This window comes from Manis pentadactyla, chromosome 4 (genome assembly GCF_030020395.1).
Source record: "Manis pentadactyla isolate mManPen7 chromosome 4, mManPen7.hap1, whole genome shotgun sequence".
NCBI lineage: Eukaryota > Metazoa > Chordata > Mammalia > Pholidota > Manidae > Manis > Manis pentadactyla.
Genome location: NC_080022.1, coordinates 24,592,795 through 24,612,266, shown reverse-complemented (window position 1 = coordinate 24,612,266; position 19,472 = coordinate 24,592,795). Strand labels below are relative to the sequence as shown.

The 19,472-nt window shown below is 35.7% G+C and overlaps 1 protein-coding gene across 4 annotated transcripts in view; it reads right to left on the bottom strand.

Annotated features, from left to right (window-relative positions):
• The window catches only part of S100PBP (S100P binding protein), a 31,823-nt gene that overhangs the window by 9,957 nt on the left and 2,394 nt on the right, over positions 1-19,472 (bottom strand). For 2 of the 4 annotated variants that reach the window (XM_036885212.2, XM_057499955.1), the window contains exons 2-5: positions 15,972-16,087; positions 14,372-15,219; positions 13,628-13,713; positions 12,299-12,402 (exon numbers count right to left, since the gene is read on the bottom strand). In XM_036885212.2, the coding sequence (XP_036741107.2) occupies positions 12,299-12,402; positions 13,628-13,713; positions 14,372-15,217 (1,036 nt within the window). In that variant the 5' untranslated portion in view covers positions 15,218-15,219; positions 15,972-16,087. Of the gene's footprint in view, positions 1-12,298; positions 12,403-13,627; positions 13,714-14,371; positions 15,220-15,971; positions 16,088-17,724; positions 17,765-19,472 lie in introns of those variants that run through there. The other 2 variants (XM_057499956.1, XM_036885215.2) reach the window with 2 other exon arrangements.

The following is a 19,472-nucleotide window of genomic DNA, read 5'->3' as shown; positions in this document are numbered from 1 at the left end:
TTTTTTAAATGAAGGCAAAACAAATACTTTGTAAATAGACAAAAGCAGAGAGACTTTATCACTAGCAGACCTGCACTATAAGAAACTAAAAGGAGTTTTCAGGAAAAGGGAAATCATCAGATGGAAAGCAATTGAGTACTGGAAATGGTAAATATATGATAAAATATAAAAGACTTTATCTCATTTAAAAAATGTCTTTAAAACATAACTGTTTAAAAGTAATGTATTGAAAGGTTTAAAATGTATGTATATGTAAAATGTATAAAAACAATAGCACAGAAAAGAATGAGATTTGGAAGCATATTGCTATTAGCGCAGGACATTATTTGTTAAGTGGTATATCATTTGAAGGCAGACTGGAAGTTAGAGGGTATAAAACGTGTGTGTGTGTGTGTGTGTGTGTGTGTGTGTCTTCCCAAACAATTCTCAGACACAATGGCTAAGTAGTATATCATTTGAAGGCAGACTAGAAGTTAGAGGGTATAAAACCTGTGTGTGTGTGTGTGTGTGTGTGTCTTCCCAAACAATTCTCAGACACAACGGCTAAGTGGTATATCATTTGAAGGCAGACTAGAAGTTAGAGGGTATAAAACGTGTGTGTGTGTGTGTGTGTGTGTGTGTGTGTGTGTGTGTGTCTTCCCAAACAATTCTCAGACACAACGGCTAAGTGGTATATCATTTGAAGGCAGACTAGAAGTTAGAGGGTATAAAACGTGTGTGTGTGTGTGTGTGTGTCTGTGTGTGTGTGTGTCTGTGTGTGTGTGTGTCTGTCTTCCCAAACAATTCTCAGACACAACGGCTCAACTCGATTCTGATGCTACCTGCCAGGAGACAACACCACCACATCCCCCAGGTTAAGGGCTCGGTCCTACAAGACTGCCCTTCACCCCCCCACTCCAGATGCCAGCTGCAGACCCAGCCTGTTACCCAATTAATTTACTAGAGCAGCTCACAGACCTCAGAAAAACACATTTACCAGTTTAATAAATAATACCATAAAGAATACTAGATGAAGAGATATACAGGCCAAGATCCCAAATAAAGGAGCTCCTATCCTTGTGGAGCTTGGGGCCTCATTCCATGGCAATGTGGAAGTGTTCTGGTTCCCCAACTGTGGAAGCTGTCTCCAACAGAGATGCAGGTATGCTCCTCTCACAGATTTTTTTAAAGACTTCATTGCATAGTCATGATTGACTAAACATTGGCCATTGGCTGATTCAACTTCTAGCTACCACCCTTGGGTGGGGTCCAAAAGTCTCTCATTAACATGACAAGATACCCATTCCACCATTAAGACTGCAGTGTTTTTAGGCACTGTGGATGAAGACCAACTACACCTAGGAAATATATATATGTGGTCATATGAATGACCAGATATACATATTTCTTATAATTCATGATATTGCACAAGGTCAAAATTATTTTCATAACAACACCCAGATATTATCTGTCTTTTCCAGTTGAATTCTCTCAAAAGTGAACTGTGGAGTTTTCAAGAGGCTACATGACATACAGAATGCAGAACCACTAAAGAGAATCTAGCAGTCTTCTACTAAGCCAGACATTAAGAGATAGGCAAAAATGTAAATCACTGATGTTGGGTATCTGTGTAATTTTAAAACATGGGGGGCAGAAGAAAGGCAAGTGTTGCTTAAAGATGGCAACATGAAGAATCTTGTGAAGATGGAATTCCTCTGGTGGAAATGCAAACTAACTCAGGTGATAAACTGTCTAGAATTTAATACACACACACACACACACACACACACACACACACACACACACAGAGTACACATAAAATTAGGGAAATCTGAATAATACTGATGAATTGTATAAATGTCAGTATCGGGTGGTTATACTACACTATAGTTTTTCAAAATGTTACCACTGGGGGAAAACTGTACAAAGTATACAAGGGAACACTCCATATTATTTCTCATAATTGCATGTACATCTACAATTACCTCAATACAATTTTGATTTAAAAAAATGAAAAAAGTAAATCATTATGCCATTCTTCTCCCCAAATTTTTGGTTTTGTTTTGGAAAATATATTTTTAATAAAAACTTGATTTATGTTAACATGCAATATGTTTATTGTTATTTTTAAATGTATTACTAAATATTTTAGTAACTTACCATTTTAACTTTTAGTATGTTTGAGTATACATAAACATAAATATAACCCACACAAACAAGAACACTTTGGGGTCCTCAATCTGTAAGAGTACAAATAATTTTAAGAGTGTAAATGGGTCCTGATAACAAAAACTCTGAGAACTACCTCCCTAGAACCACCACTAAAAACAGAGATACAGGGAGTAGGTCAAAGATGAAGATTAAATAGAATACTAAAAAATAGTTAAAAAAAAACAAACAGGAAAAGATAAAGGAGGAAACAAAAGAAAAACAGAAAACAAGTAGCAAGAAGATAGATTTTGTCCATACTGATTGGACCAAAACTCAAAAGACAGAGATTATGAGACTAGAAAAAGCAAGATCCAATTATAGCTGATGCTTGAACAACAGGAATTTGAATGCATAGCTCCACTATAGACTGATTCTTTTCAATAAATATACTGGAAACTTTTTTGGAGATCTGTGACAATTTGAAAAAACATATTCTCTCCTCTTGCTTACTTTATTGTAAGAATAGAGTATATAATACACCTAACATAAAAATCTGTGTTAATTGACTATTTATGTTATCAGTAAGGTTTCCAGTTAACAGTACTACTAATTTTTGGGTAGTCAAAAGTTACATGCACGTTTTTTGACTTCATGGTCCCTAACCCCCATGTTCTGCAAATCTGCAGAATATAAAATCAATGTACAAAAATCAACTGAATTTCTATATACTATGAATGAACAATCCTCAGTAAGGATGGGAGCAACAGGAACTCAAACCCTGCTGGTAAAAATTCAAAATGGCACAACTACTTTGGAAAAACAGTTTTGTAGTTTCTTCAAAATTTAAATATAGGCCTACCATATGCCCTAATCATTTTATTCCCCCATACTGAGAATAAAAATGAAAGTATATCCATACAAAAACGTGGACATGAATGCTCATTTAGGCTTATGTGTAATAGCTAAAAATTGGAAACAACCCAAATGCCCATTAGGTGAATGGATAAACGAATTGTGCTATATTTATAAAATACTACTCAGCAATAAAAAGAATAAACTATCAACAAAATGATGAATTTCAAAATAATTATGCTTTGAGAAAGAAGGCTAATAAAAAAAAGTACATATTGCATGATTCCATTTATATAAAACTCTAGAAATTACAAACTAATCTATAGTGATAGCAGATCACTGGTTACCTGGGATTAGAGGGGCAAAAGGAAGACAGGAGGGAAGAATTACAATGGGGCACAGAGAAACTTTTGGGTGTGATATGTTAAACTTAATTGCAATGAGTTTTGTGGGTGTACACAAATGTCAAAACTCAACATTTTGTATACTTAGAATTTGTGCATCGTAGCCATGGCAATCATGCAAAACAAAGAAATACAAGGCATCCAGATTGGTAAAGAAGAAGTCAAACTGTCACGATTTGCAGATGACATGATATTATACATAAAAAACCTTAAAGACTCCACTTTAAAACTATTAGAACTAGTATCGGAATTCAGCAAAGTTGCAGGATACAAAATTAATACACAGAAATCTGTTGCTTCCTATACACTAACGATGAACTAACAGAAAGAGAAATCAGGAAAATAATTCCATTCACAATTGCTTCAAAAAGAATAAAATACCTAGGAATAAACCTAACCAAGGAAGTGAAAGACCTATACCCTGAAAACTACAAGACACTCTTAAGAGAAATTAAAGAGGTCACTAACAAATGGAAACTCATTCCATGCTCTTGGTTAGGAAGAATTAATATTGTCGAAATGGCCATCCTGCCAAAAGCAATCTACAGATTCAATGCCATCCCTATCAAATTACCAACAGCATTCTTCAACGAACTGGAACAAAGAGTTCTAAAATTCATATGGAAACACCGAAGACCCAGAATAGCCAAAGCAATCCTGAGAAGGACGAATAAAGCAGGGGGGATCTCACTCCTCAACTTCAAGCTCTACTACAAAGCCACAGTAATCAAGACAATTTGGTACTGGCACAAGAACAGAGCCACAGACCAGTGGAACACAATAGAGTCTCCAGACATTAACCCAAACATATATGGTCAATTAATATACGATAAAGGAGCCATGGACATACAATGGGGAAATGACAGTCTCTTCAACAGATGGTGCTGGCAAAACTGGACAGCTACATGTAAGAGAATGAAACTGGATCATTGTCTAACCCCATACACAAAAGTAAATTTGAAACGGATCAAAGACCTGAATGTAAGCCATGAACCATAAAACTCTTAGAAAAAAACATAGGCAAAAATCTCTTGGACATAAACATGAGCAACTTCTTCATGAACATATCTCCCTGGGCAAGGGAATCAAAAGCAAAAATGAACAAGTGGGACTACATCAAGCTGAAAAGCTTCTGTACAGCAAAGGACACCATCAATAGAACAAAAAGACATCCTACAGTATGGGAGAATATATTCATAAAAGACAGATCCAATAAAGGGTTGACATCCAAAATATATAAAGAGCTCATGCACCTCAACAAACAAAACGCAAATAATCCAATTTAAAAATGGGCAGAGGAGCTGAACAGACAGTTCTCCAAAGAAGAAATTCAGATGGCCAACAGACACATGAAGAGATGCTCCACATCGCTAGTCATCAGAGAAATGCAAATTAAAACCACAATGAGATATCACCTCACACCAGTAAGGATTGCCACCATCCAAAAGACAAACAACAAATGTTGGCAAGGTTGTGGAGAAAGGGGAACCCTCCTACACTGCTGGTGGGAATGTAAATTAGTTGAACCATTGTGGAAAGCAGTATGGAGGTTCCTCAAAAAGCTCAAAATAGAAATACCATTTGACCCAGGAATTCCACTCCTAGGAATTTACCCTAAGAATGCAGCAGCCCAGTTTGAAAAAGACAGATGCACTCCTATGTTTATCGCAGCACTATTTACAATAGCCAGGAAATGGAAGCAACCTAAAGTGTCCATCAATAGATGAATGGATAAAGAAGATGTGGTACATATACACAATGGAATATTATTCAGCCATAAGAAGAAAACAAATCCTACCCTTTGCAACAACATGGATGGAGCTAGAGGGTATTATGCTCAGTGAAATAAGCCAGACGGAGAAAGATAAGTATCAAATGATTTCACTCATCTGTGGAGTATAAGAACAAAGAAAAAACTGAAGGAGCAAAACAGCAGCAGACTCACAGAACCTAATGGACTAACTATAAGATAAATTCCAACTGAAATAAGCAGGCGACGAGGCAACAAAGGGCCAGGCAGTTTGAGTGCAATCCCGGGCGAGGTTCACCAGTCTGCTTAGACACAGGCCTGAGAAGTCACGCCCAGCACGGCAGGCGGGGAGTTTTTATAAGCACAGGGAAGGGAGGGGGAAGTGGGCCGCACCAGGGGTATGTGGGGAATTTTTATTGGCTCAGGGTTGGGTGATGGACAGCCAGAGGTCTCCTCCTTCCGGATGGAGGGGGTCTGCATCCAGAGTTTGTCGACATGTCACGGGACTGGAATCCAGGAAGAGCTGTCCATTCTTTCCTTATATGGCACAGAGCTATTTGGTGCTGTCTTTGTTCCGCTTGCACTGTCCTTGCTTTCCTCTCTCTGGTACCTCCAGCCTTACACTAACAGTTACCAAAGGGAAAGGGACTGGGAAGGATGGGTGGGAAGGGAGGGATAAGGGGGGGGAAAAGAAAGGGGGTATTATGACTAGCATGGATAATGTGGGTGGGGTGCACGGGGAAGGCTGTACAGCACGGAGAGGACAGGTAGAGATTCTACAGCATCTTACTACGCTGATGGACAGTGTCTGCAATGGGGTATGTGAGGGGAACTTGGTGATGGGGGGAGTCTAGTAAACATAATGTTCCTCATGTAACTGTAGATTAATGATACCAAAAAAAAAAAACTCATAGAACTAAAGATAGTTGCTAATTTTACTGTAATATTAATTTAAAATACATAATTAAACTGGTGAGGAGAATTAATGAGCAATAAAAGTAAAATTTGTGCAGTTTACTATATTTCAATTATAACTCAAAAAAGAAAAAATATCCTGAGATAAAGAATTCATAAAATAATAACATGATATGAAAAGGGAACAAAACAGGAAAGAACTCTTGGAAACAAAAAACATGCAAAAAAAAAAGTCAATAAAAGGAATGAAAATATCCCAGACAGTACAATAAAGAAAGGTAGAACAAGGAAAGAAAAGATAAAACTTAGAAAATCAATCCTCAGAAGTTCAATTATCTATTAGGAGTTTCTTAAAGACAGAACAGATTATAGAGGGGGTGCAGTTATCAAGGAAATATAAGAAAGTCTCAGAACTGAGATATCTATGCCCAAATGCCCACTGAGTACCTGGTATAAAGAATGAAAGGAAAACGAAAAAGAAAGACCTGTACCAATGTAAATCAGTAATTAGTACGCATTTTTAGAATACAATGGATAAAAAGAAGACTCTAAGAACTTCCAGGGAGAATAAGTACAAATAAATAAAAATTAAACTGATAATGGACTTAACAGCAACACTTACATGTATGCCTTCAAAATTCTGAAGAAAAATTATTTTAAATTTAGAATTCTATAGCAAACTACCAATCAAGTGTGAAGATAAAAGACATTTTCAGATATGGAGAGGGCCCCCCAAATTTAACTCCTGTGTATCCTTTCTTATAAATTCTCAGACAATGTGCTCCACTAAAACCAAAGATCAAGAAAGAGGAAGAAATGGGATGAGGAAACAGGATTCAACCCAGAAAGTAAACAAAGGGAAATACTAGGATGATATCCCTGTAGCAAGTCTAGAGAATAAGCAGTGCAGACTAGAGCAGAAGGTCACAAGGCTCTAGGAAGGTCTTCAGAAGAGATTTTAAAGGAATTGATAGATTACTGGGTATGTCTGAACATTTGCAGGAGAGTAACGGGAACACTGATAAGGATATAAACTGCATTTATAAAATAAAATTAAGGATAAATCAATTTGTAGTTTAAGAAATAAGTGAGGTAATTAACAACTCCAGAAAAACAAATAATTCAGAAAGGAAATGACACCATAGTACATTATTGGCTTTGCAGCAAACAATATTTACTTAGTTTGTAATACAAACAACATGTAATGATTTAACAACCATTTGGATATACTGCCAGAAAACAGAAAATAACAATTGTTAGTGGGGATGTAGAGAAACTGCACACTAGTGGTAGGATTTTAAAATAGTGCAAACCTGTGTTAAACAGTATGGAGGTTCCTCAAAAAATTAGTAGGACTACCATAAGATCCAGCTATCCCACTTCTGGGTACATACCCAAAAGAATTTATAGAGTAGGGTCTCAAAGAGAATATGCACACCCATGTTCATAGCGGCATTGTTCACAACAGCCAAGAGATAGAAACAACCCAAATACCTGCTGAAGGATGAATGGATAAACAAAATATGGTATATACATACAACAGAATACTATTCAGTCATAAAAAAGGGAACTTCTGACACATCTATGGATGAACACCATGGATGAACCTGGAGGACATTATGCTAACTGAAATAAGCCAGTCACAGAAAGATAAGTACTGTATGATTCCACTTATATAAGGTATCTAAAGTAGTCAAATTCACAGAAATATAAAGTAGAATGGTGGTTACCAGAGGCTGTGGGGAGGTAGAAGAAGCTAGTTTGCTTTTAAAAAATTTTTAATTGAAATATAGCTAACATATATAATATTATATTGGTTTCAGATGAACAACTTAGTGATTCATCAATTTATATCCTTTACTAAACACTCATAAGGCTAGTTGTTTTTTGTGGGGTTTTTTTGTATCATTAATATACAATCACATGAGTAACATTGTGGTTACTAGATTTCCCCATTAGCAAATCCCAACCACATACCACATTACAGTCAACTGTCCCTCAGCGTAGTAAGATGCCTTAGAGTCACTACTTGTCTTCTCTGTGCTATACTGAGGCTAGTTGTTTTTTAATGGGTAACAGAGTTTGAGATTTACAGGATAAAATAGTTCTAGAGATCTGTTTCAAAACAATGCAAATAAATTTAACACTATTGAACTTACACTAAAAAATGGTAAAGAGAATAACTATGTTACTTTTCTTCCACAATTAAAAAAGACTAATGGAATCACATCAGAAGACATACTAGTCAACTTGAAGGAGTTCCCACTGGTCAACTTTGGGACAAATTGAGCATTAAAAAAAAAAAAAAGACGATAATCAATTGATTTAAAAGAATCCATGAGATAACAGTTACACTAAAAAAATTAAAAATAATTTTAGAGAAATGCTAGGTAACAACTGTAAAAGAAATGATACAGAAAATGAACGTTTTCTGTGCAACTCTGTATAGGTGCTGTTTCAGGCAAGATCACCAATGAACGTTCAAACCATCAAGTGAACAACTGCTGTGGAACAGGATATTCACATGGTTCCAAAGCATCACCCCACAAATGACTAATTACAGGGAAAATGCACCTTACAATAGAGAGATGTGGCACTTAACTCCTTAACAAAGTGATCTAACTTGGCATCATTATTAGTGGAACAACCTGTCATTAGATGGTACCTCCTAATAACATACAGGATGAACACAGTTATCTATGAATTATTTCAGCCAAAAATATTTAATCCTAATCTAAATCCCTCCTCTAGACCCAACCTCCAGGTTACAAGAACTACGAGGGATGGAGGAACAAGTTAAATGACATCACAAGGAAATAGTCGGACACAATTCAAATTGTGGGACAATCTACAAAACAAGTGACCTAGATTAAGAGAGACTTAGGAGACAATAACTAAACATATGAACCTTGATTAGATCCCATTTGAAAAATTTACAGGACATTTTTGGGACAACTAGGGGAATTGCAACATGGACTAGATATTAGGTGATTTTAAGAAATGATTAAATATAAAGCACCAGTATCTAAAAATTTTAATCTAATTATTAAAACAAAATATGTTAAATATTACCTATCAAACTGTAACAGCAAAAATTAATACAATTTTTGGTGAGGACAATCTGGTAACATAAAACAAATTTTTTTTTACTGTTTATATATTTTACCCAGCAATTCCACTTCCAGGTATTTATCCTATAGAAATTAAGAGTTGTATATGAACGTTTATTGACCAGAATGTTACTGTAGCATTACTAATGAAAATGGACATAACCTAATTATGCAAGATGGAATACAAAATTACATAATACTTTACATATATATTAAAACTCTTATTTTGAGATATTTCACATGGAAAGGTCCTTAAAATACATTAAGTATATAAAAGAGAGTAGTTATTTTTTGTGACCCTCAAGGGCAGAACTAGGAAGGGCCACTGAAAATTACAGGGAAACAGAGTCTGGCTCAACATAAGAAATAACTTTCTAACAACTAGAATTTTCTAATCAATGAATGGCCTGCTTCATGAAGTAATGAGTTTTGCATTATTCCAACTCTAAGCAAAGGCTGAATGGTCAGTTGGCAAAGATACATAGAACAGATTTACATGTTAGGAAATTAAAGATAAGATCTAAATGGTCTTTTCTAAGAACTTAGAATGTCAGAAAGGAAATAATTGATGACTTTGTACATAAAATTAAAGAACCACGTGGCACTAAACTGAGATTATACCCAAATGAGAATAATGGAGTTGAAAGATGATTTATATTATTATATTCTGTATCAATAATATATACACATTATTGATAAAGTCAAAGATGATGATTAATCCAATGGAGAGTATTCAAACTGAATTGGCAGGAACTACAGCTGAATCTGCCCCCTACTAATTTCTATGTGTCTTATAAAGAATCTGAAAAATTGTACTTTTTGACAGTGAAATAGCACAAATATCTTGAAAAGGAGGACTGGAGGTAGTATGCTTCCTCTTTATGTAAATAGGGAAGAGATGAAAAATATGTACCCATTCCTCCTGCAGTATGGTATATAAAATTTTTAAATCTTATTATGTATGCATACTGGACAATAGAAAGTGATTTAAGAACTTAATATTACAGCAGGTTCCTAGAAGGCAGAAGCAAGCACTGGAGACCTGTGAAATTTTTAGAATGACTGGTAATGTTGACAATCCTTAGATGTCAAAAAGGAATCCCTTAAAAGATGTACTTTTTAAAAAACAGTTTATTATGGAAATTTTCAAATATATACAAAAGCAGAGAACAGTATAATGAACTCCCACATACCCATCATCAGCTTCATTTATTGACATTTTATTACAGCTGTTTTAATATTCCAGGTTTTTTTTTCTTTTGAGATTTAAAAACAAACACCTGACATACTATTTTACTTAAAAAAACTTTAGTATGAAAACATTCACTTTCTTGCTAATAATACTAAGTATTCAGTAAATGCTAGTTGCTATGGCTAGGTACTGTTCTATGCATTATACTCATACTTACATGTTTAATCTTCACATAAGCTAAGCCTCATTATCATTCCCACTTTACAAATGATTAAACTGAGTTTTTACTGGCTCAAGGTCACACAGCCAGTAAGCAGTGGTGCTAGGATATGAACCCAGAAATTAACTCTACACTAGACTTTAGTTTCCCAACCACTAAGTACACTCTTTCCTCTGTACTAGTTATTCTAGCTGTTCCTTATGGGTTACACATAAAATGGGAGCAGGACTGCTGAATGGGGAGAGACTGGAAAAGATGCTGTAATATAAACACCTGCTCATTGCTTTTCTTGTGAAATGCCCAAAATGAGAAGGGAAAATGTAATTGGATATCATCAGTGTCAACTGCCTTGGGTAAAAGAAAAGTCACCTCATGGAAGGCAAAGCAATGATGGAGTCGCATCCATAGAGGCTGAATGCAGACAAACTGCTTTTAATCTGCCCTTTCAATGGGGAGGGGACAAGCGTCTCTACTTCAATCAGGCCTTTAATATAGTTAAGCAAAGGGAGCTCACAAGCAGAAGTCCAAGCAATCAGCATGACTTTAATTGTACTTGTAGTAGTATCTGATTATTTAATGAAATCTTTTGAGTAAAAAGTAAAAGCACCTGGAATAAAAAATTCTTCTGGCTGATGTCTCAGATTTCTAAGAATTTCCCTCAGAGCCTTGTAAAACAAAACAAAAAAACCTACTAAATAATTCAAGATTTGTCAGAGGTGAATCTCCTCTGATATTCAGCCAAAAATTCTCCTAAAACCCTCTCTAGTGATTTAGAGTACCTGAACTGATTATCTTCTCTGTGGAGCCTACCTAGGGCATCCTCCTTCCCCATTTTTCACTTTCCCCAAACTGCACTTTGTACATAATTCTGTTAGAGCACTAATCAATACTGCAATATAGTTATCTTCCTTCTCTGGACTATTATTTCCCAAAGGGCTAACACTCTAACTCAACACCTCTTTACATTTCCAACACCTAATGTTCAAACCCAGCACAACTGAAAGTACTCAAGAAAGGTATGTTGAATGAACAAAGGAGCTAAAGATGACAGAATATGAAATCATCTGTGTAAGAAGAGATTATTTTATTAGTAGCTACTAACTTCTGCACCTTCAGTACTGCCCTCAAGTTTCCCTTTAGGAGTTTTCCCATCAGCTAATAGTTCAGGATGAATAATAACATGGACTATTAGTTACAGTCTCTTGGGGGCTGGGGAAGGAATCTAGCCATTTTACAATAGCTTTTATAAGAACTAGGGAGAACTTGGCTTGGAGGATCAGAAGGTAAAGCCTTTCAAGAGCTTTTATTCAGATGCCAAGATGCAAGATGTATTTGAAATGCCTGCTTTTTACGTTTAAATGCTGAAGGCAGCAGGGAAAATAAATAATTCCAAATAAAAAAACAATGACCAAGTAATCCCTTGTTACCCACATACACTATTTTTCGGACAAAAATACCCAGCAAAAAGTACAGGTCTAGTTACAGTCCTCAACCATGGGGGAGGGAGGAACTCTTCATGTACTGGAATGAGTCTCCTTGGACCACTCTATAAAACTGGTTAGCCAAACCACTTAGGTGATTATCTAGTTAGCAGTCCTTTTAAGTGAAAAATCTTTAGGTAATTAAGGAAATTCAAAATAACCTCCCGGTTTAAGCTATATAACAATTGGGAGAAAAAAAGTCCCATCACATCTTTTACATGCCATTCTTTGGTTACCATGTTACCTTGGTTAGAGTCCACTGGGTCTTCTATGTGAGCAATGACACTCCTGAGGTAACTTTGCTTCTGCTCTTCTAGATCTGATTGTGAAAACGTTGACTCATTAGTCCTTGAACAAAGCAAACCAGAAGGAGGAAAAACAGTCTGTTAGAAACATGAGTATAGCGCTTCGTAAAGACATATTGTTGATCAGTTAGAACTGCTAACTTTCAGAGACAAAATACTCTTAAAGATCCAGAGATAGAAGACAGTGTCAGTCACATAGCATAATGCTGAAATCAAGTATGGAGTTTAGACAAAAATTAAGATAGATACAACCTCTTATTAGCAAGGCATAGGAAAGTAATGATTCCCTAGTCCCTGGAGAAAGAAAGCACTTGTTGAATAATTCAAGGTTAGTCAAGAAACAGCGAACTTCATAGAAGCTACAGAAAAGCTGAATGAGATGAAGTTGCAAAAGAACCAGATGAATGTGGCAGTTAGAACACTGGTGACCTTGGCAAGAACAATTTCTGGCCCTTGCTCATCATGCCTTTACTGTACTGAGGAGTCAGTGGATAAGAACATTGAGATAGTGAATTTATTACTATTCCAAGTTGTCTGACTTGTGTTTTTTGGTATAATGTCCATCATAAGCAATTCACAAAGTTTCCCTCAATTATGCAAAGAAAACAAAAGAAAAAATCAGAAAATTGGGATTTGGGGTGGTAGTCAAAGAGACTTTAGCCTTATTTGTAATATTTAATTTTTAAAAACAATACATACAGTATCTGGATAATCAAAAAAAATTTTTTTTAATATTGTAAGGAAGCCAATCTGACGCTAAACAGCTTTACTAATTGAAAATGTCCATGTAGACACTGCCATCTCCTGGCAACAAAGGGCAGATTGAAAAAGTGACCCAAATCTGCAACCTCAACTGGAACTTTTTCCCCAAGAACAAGTTGTGTGCAAGTAGGAAGAGATGACTCAATGATTTTCTATATATTTTTTAACATTTTCATTAAAATTATTCTACCCTCCTGTCATATCTGTGACCAGGCTGCCCCACAGAAATCTCCTATTTGTACAGTGCTTTCACTAATATGGCTTTCTTACTCTTCAAAATTAAGCCTATGAAGCAGCATAGAAGACATCATTAGCCTCATTTTATGGACAAACTAAGGTCATAGATTTGACTTGCCCAAGATCACACAGCATCTTATTGGTGGTCCCAAAACTTCAAAATGCTTACTCCTGGTGCAGTTTTTTCCCACACTAACCGGAAACTGAGGAGGGAAAGGAAGAAACTGAAGAGAACCAAAAGAAACCAGAGTATTTCATTATACTATTACCTTGTTTGGGCTTGCAGAACAGGAATGACTTTGCCTAGTCTTCTCTCACGGACTTTCAGCTTCCCAGAATCCTTGTCAAGAACATCCTGTTTTATTTTTTTCAGAGCAGAAAGAATGCAGAAGGAAAGATGGTCCTTAGTTATAAGAAAACACTATGGAAATAGTATTGAACTAAAGGCTACAGAGGCATATTTTTCAACCTTATTGTGTACCAGGCACTACGGTAGGTCCTTTAAATGAGAGTGACTGTAATCTTAAGAAAAAAACAAAAAAACCCCAAGCAGTAGGAGTTAATTAGACCCTTCTGACAGATAGAGAATCAGGCTCAAAGAGGTCAGGTAAATTGCCCAAGATTTTTCAGCTCTTCAATGCTCACTCAGAGCTGGTGCTGTATTTAATTCAGCATAGTAACCGATGATTAAGACTTTGGCTAAAACCCAAAGAAAGGAGAAATAGGAGTAAAATCATCATCTCCTTAGTAATTTTCAATAAATGGCAATTTAATATGATGTACCAATTAATGTAAATACATTATTTCATTAATCCTTACTATACCATAAAGTATTAGTTTCACTTACAGATAAGAAATGTGTTCCCACAAAGACACTAAATAATTTGTCCAAGGTCACAGTGCTCATTAGGATTCAAACCCTAATTTATCTGATGAATACAAAGCTTTGCTATATAGCACCTGAATGAAAATAATTTCATTTTTTCTCTCCACCTTGATAAAAATATACTTACTTTGTTTGAAGAACTGGAAATAACTGGAAACCTCATTTCACAAGTTGATTTATGCGATCCATTTCTCCAGGATGACCCCATATTAGGAGTCTCTGAGTGGTGCAAGATCTGAGAGAATTCAGGTGTAGGTTTTGTACTGTCAGGCCTATTTTTATCAGAGACAGTTTGTTGAAAGTTATTGTCTGAAGGAGAAGGAAGCAGGGGCCCATCCCAAGTAGAGTTACTGGGGCTGCCTTCAGAATCAGTGTGAAGTTTGCTCTCATTTGGGCTAAGATCATCTTTTCTCATCTCTTCCCCAAAGGAAAAGGGTTTTTCAGAATCTTTGGATGAATCAGTCTTGTCCTTATCAAGCACAGTATCACAAACTGTTGGATCAAATGGTGCAACAACTGTTATTTTTATAAGATTCTTTTCTAGTGCAAAGAGTCTGTTTAATGGTTTAATAGGAGTCGGTCCATGACCAACTGATGTACTTAGATGAGGTAGTTTGAAGAGGCCAGCGGTCTCAGCTACTGGTCCCAAGCTGCACAATGAATTTTTCTCTTGGGGAGTGTCAGGCAGAATTTGACTCCCTCTCCTTCCCTTTTCAACATGCCTGCTGTCATCTTTAAGCAACCCTTCTCTCCCAGAAGAGTTCTCATTTGATGAGTCATCATCCCTTAAGAACTCCTCAATCTCTTCCTCAGTTAAACTTAAATTGCCATCATCTTCTTCTCCATCACACAGCTCCAGCAAGGAGTCATCCAACTCATCCTCATCCAAGGAACCACAAGAAAATGAGGCAGTATCTTTAGGCAAGAGAGAAGTACCAAAAGACTGTCCAGAGGGCACTAGTGAGCACATCATATCTGGAAAAATAACAAGCAGTTTTGCTGAGGAACAGGAAATAATACCCTTACACCAACACCCATCTGGTCTACAGAGTGGTTGGTGGTGACCTGATACTTCAAATTCTTTGCACTGCAACTTATAACATGAGAAATCAAAGATATTTAACCTTAGCAGAATCATGGAAATATGCATTAGAACAATGAGATATTTTTTCCTTATCAAAATGATAAAAATTAAGATGCCATGATAATCTAGGTTGGTGAGGACATGAGGAACAAGCACTTTCACACACCATCAGTGAGAGTTTCAGATAGTACAATATTTTATGGAGAGTAATTTGGCAACACCGTTTGATCCAGTGATTTCACTTCTGCAAAAATTCCCTGCAGAAGTACCTGTACAAATGCACAAGGATACATTTACAAGGATGTTTAAAGCAGTATTATTCAAAATAGCCAAATACTGAAGACAACCTAATGTCTGTCACCAGAACCACTGAGTAAAAATTACAGTACATTCAAGTTACTGAATACTTAACAACTATTTAAAAACACGAAACAGATCTGTATATACTATCATGAAATAATATCCACCACATACAAATATATATTATATAGTGATTTCACTAATATGTATTTTTATATAACATAAAACATATGTAAAATGTTTGTATTTTCACAGTCTACACTTTTAAAAAACAAACAGGTATTGCTTTTGAAATTATCAAAATCTTTAAGAATATAAGAAGAGAGAGAATTGTCTTCCATACTGTATGGAGCTGCTGGCGTGATCTTTGCCTTTGCCGTGAGACCAAATGGGAAAAGCTTCAGCTCCTGCTAGCTGTTCCTTTTGGGAGACTTGTCAAAATGATTGACTCCCACCTTCCTGCAGGCACAAAGAAAATTAGAGGATCTTCTCATCACTTTCAACTCTGCTAATTACAAAGTCAACTGTATTATGTTTTAAGGTGTTCTACCTATTAATTTTGATTTTGATTTTTTTTAAATCCCAGAAAGTTGGATTTTGAGTCAAGAACATCAAAGAAAAATCTTTAGAGAAAAATTATGCAACTAAGGAACTAGTTTTGTTCCTCCCAACAATTCGTACTTTCTTAAGAGTAACATTTGCTCTAGGAGGATTAATACTGGCTTGGGAGTACAAAGAGCTGGGTTGTAATCCTGGTCCTGTCGTTAACTAGTTGTAACATTTTGGATAAGCCACTTAACCACCTGCACTTGTCTCATTTATAAATTGGAGAAGGGATAGAGAAGGGCAACTAGGCAATATCCTCCTAGATCTAAAAGTTAATCATGACCACACATACAGAAGTCTCATTTTCAATACATACATAAATGCAAAGAACAGGTCTAGAAAAATACAAACACAAAACCAATAGCTGTTATATCCTGCAGGGGGACTGAGAGGTCAAGAGGAGACTTTATAGTCAGTATCATTTTACTTTTCTACTTCAATATTTATATATTACTTATATAATTAAAACCTAAATTTTACAGCTAATGATGGATCTTATTTATTATTTTTTAGATGGGCAAGGTGATACATATTACATGTCAACATCTGAGAAAAGCTGTAAGAATAAACACCAAATTCAATTTGGAGGATTCCTTATCCAGCCTTTTAAGAATTTCCCCTCATCCCACTTCCCTCTACCTCACACTCTGAATTAGTTTTAGTTCACACATTCTTTTAGAAAACATTTTCTGAGCTAACATCATCACACAGCACTGAGCTAGATATATCTTTATATGATTTCTAAGAAATAAAGCTATGGTTTCCACCCTCAAGGAATGTATAATCTGCTAGGGAAACAACATTGAAAGTTATGCAAAAATATAAGAAAATATAAAATGGTACAGGGAAAGAGAAGGACAGGGATTATAGAATTTTAGAAGACACCTAGTGAGTAATGTACAGCATGGTAACTATATTTAACAATACTATGCTTTATATTTGAAAGCTGCTAAGAAAGCAGAACTTAAAAGTTCTCATCACAGGAAAAAAAATTTTTAAGTATGTGAGGTGATGTATGTTAACTAAACTTATGTGAGGTGATGTATGTTAACTAAACTTATTGTGGTAATCATTCCATATGTACATATGTCAAGGCATTATGTCGTACACTTTAAACTAACACAATCTTACATGTTATTTATATCTCATTAAAACTGGGAGAAAATATATTTTAAAAAAGAACCTAGTTAAACTCACTCATAAATGAGATAGGAAAGAGAGGGAAGAAGTATTGAATACCAAGTACTGAGACACATTTTTTAACCCTAGCCTTCCACAGAACTCTGTAACATAGATTGTTTTATCAAAGAAGTTAAGCTTTCTGTTGTATTTGTTTGTTTGTTTGTTTGTTTTGGCATCACTAATATAAAATCACATGAGCAACACTGTGGTTACTAGATTCCCCCCATTATCAAGTCCCCAACACATACCCCATTACATTCACTGCTTTCTGCTGTATTTAAACTTAGACCTGCTAAGAGTTATTTTACCAATATTCCTGCATTGTTCCGAGGGAGTTCCAGGCACTTAAGCAGGCGCCTCTATGAAGAGAAAAGTGATTTCTCCGATCAGTGACTGGGTTATTTTATAGAGCTATTTCTTTAGGCAGCAGTAAGAAAAAGTTTACTTTTAAAAAATCTTTTCTTTTACTTAGTTAAAAGTTTGTGGTTGTCAGGCACAAGTATTAGAGGCACTGGGGTTAAACAGCTACATTTCTGAGAAGCCCTTTCTGAGCCACTACCCCCTCTCTCATTCCAACTCCTTCAGGGAGGTTAGTCCAAACACTTGCTTGACCAAAAGAAGAGTTCAACAGATTTTCCCTCTTGGGAAACTAAAGTTCAGAAGCACTATGTAACTTAACCAAGTACACAGAGTTCCTATAAGATAAAACAAGGATCCAAACCCAGGTCTAATTCCAAAGGCAATGTTTTTTCTACCACCCTTTTGAGACTTTCCCTGAGTCAGTCAATAAATGGCAGAACCTTCTAAACTCAGTACCCTCTTTAATATACTATGAAAGATGCAGATACCAAAAAGGGCTTTCGGTCCACTGGCAAAAATAATTTAAGACATCTCATTATGCACGGGCTTCCCTTGACTTCCCAGGTAGAACAGAACATGAGAAATACCTCTGAATGTGGCCAAACCTCACCAAAAGAAAAACATCATTACTTGCTAACTTTACTGTGCATACACAGGACCAATTTCCTTCACAAACACTGAAAACATCAATTTCTGTACCACATGACATTCAGAGGCACAGAGGACAGCTCTTCTGAGCTGTCCCCAGACTGTTCCAACAGGTCTGGGAGCAGAAGCATGCAAAGCAGGACCATATCCATAAAATTTTTAACTTGCACAAATCATTCTTTTATAACTTTTATTTCCTCCTTTTAGAAAATATTTTTGTTCTAACTTAAAACATACAAAAATAACATAACAATGAACCCCCATATACCCATCACCCAGCCTCAACAACTATCAACCCATAGCTAATCTTGCTCCATCTACTTACCCCCCTTTACTGAATTATTTTGAAGCAAATCCCAGACATTACATCATTTCAACCATAAACAATTCTTTATCATAAAATACCAGTTCAGATTTCCAATTATTTTATAAATGTTCTATTAAAAAAAATTTTTTTTAAATCAGTATCCAAATTAAGATCAATACATTGTGATTGGTTGGTATATCTTGTATTTTTAATCTCTAGATTCCCCATTTTTCTTTGCAATTTATCTGTTAAAGAACAATTCCATATATTGTACATGCATACATCTATCATTAAATTATAAAAACATGCATAGGAATAATAAACACCAAATTCCGGATAGTGGTTACCTCTGCTGGAGTGGAGGGAAGAGGAATGACAAGGGAGCATGAATAGCTTCAATTCTAACTGTAATGTTTTATTTCCTTAAAAAACAGTAACAAAAAAAAAACCTAAAACACATATGGCAATGTTAAGATGGTGGGTATAATGGTATTCATTATTATGGTACACCCTATAATTTTTATATGCTTAAAATATTTAACGATAAAAATATTTTAAAATTAATCACTGGGGAAAGATTAAATGATTACATTCTTAAGTTTCAAATGTCCTCCCCTATAAAATAGGGACCATCATAGTATCTACCTCATGGTGTTGTTGCAAGAAATGAGATCATGAACATAAAAGCACCAGCACACTACAGTCAAAACTTAAAAGCTAAATTAGTAGCGGCTATAGTTA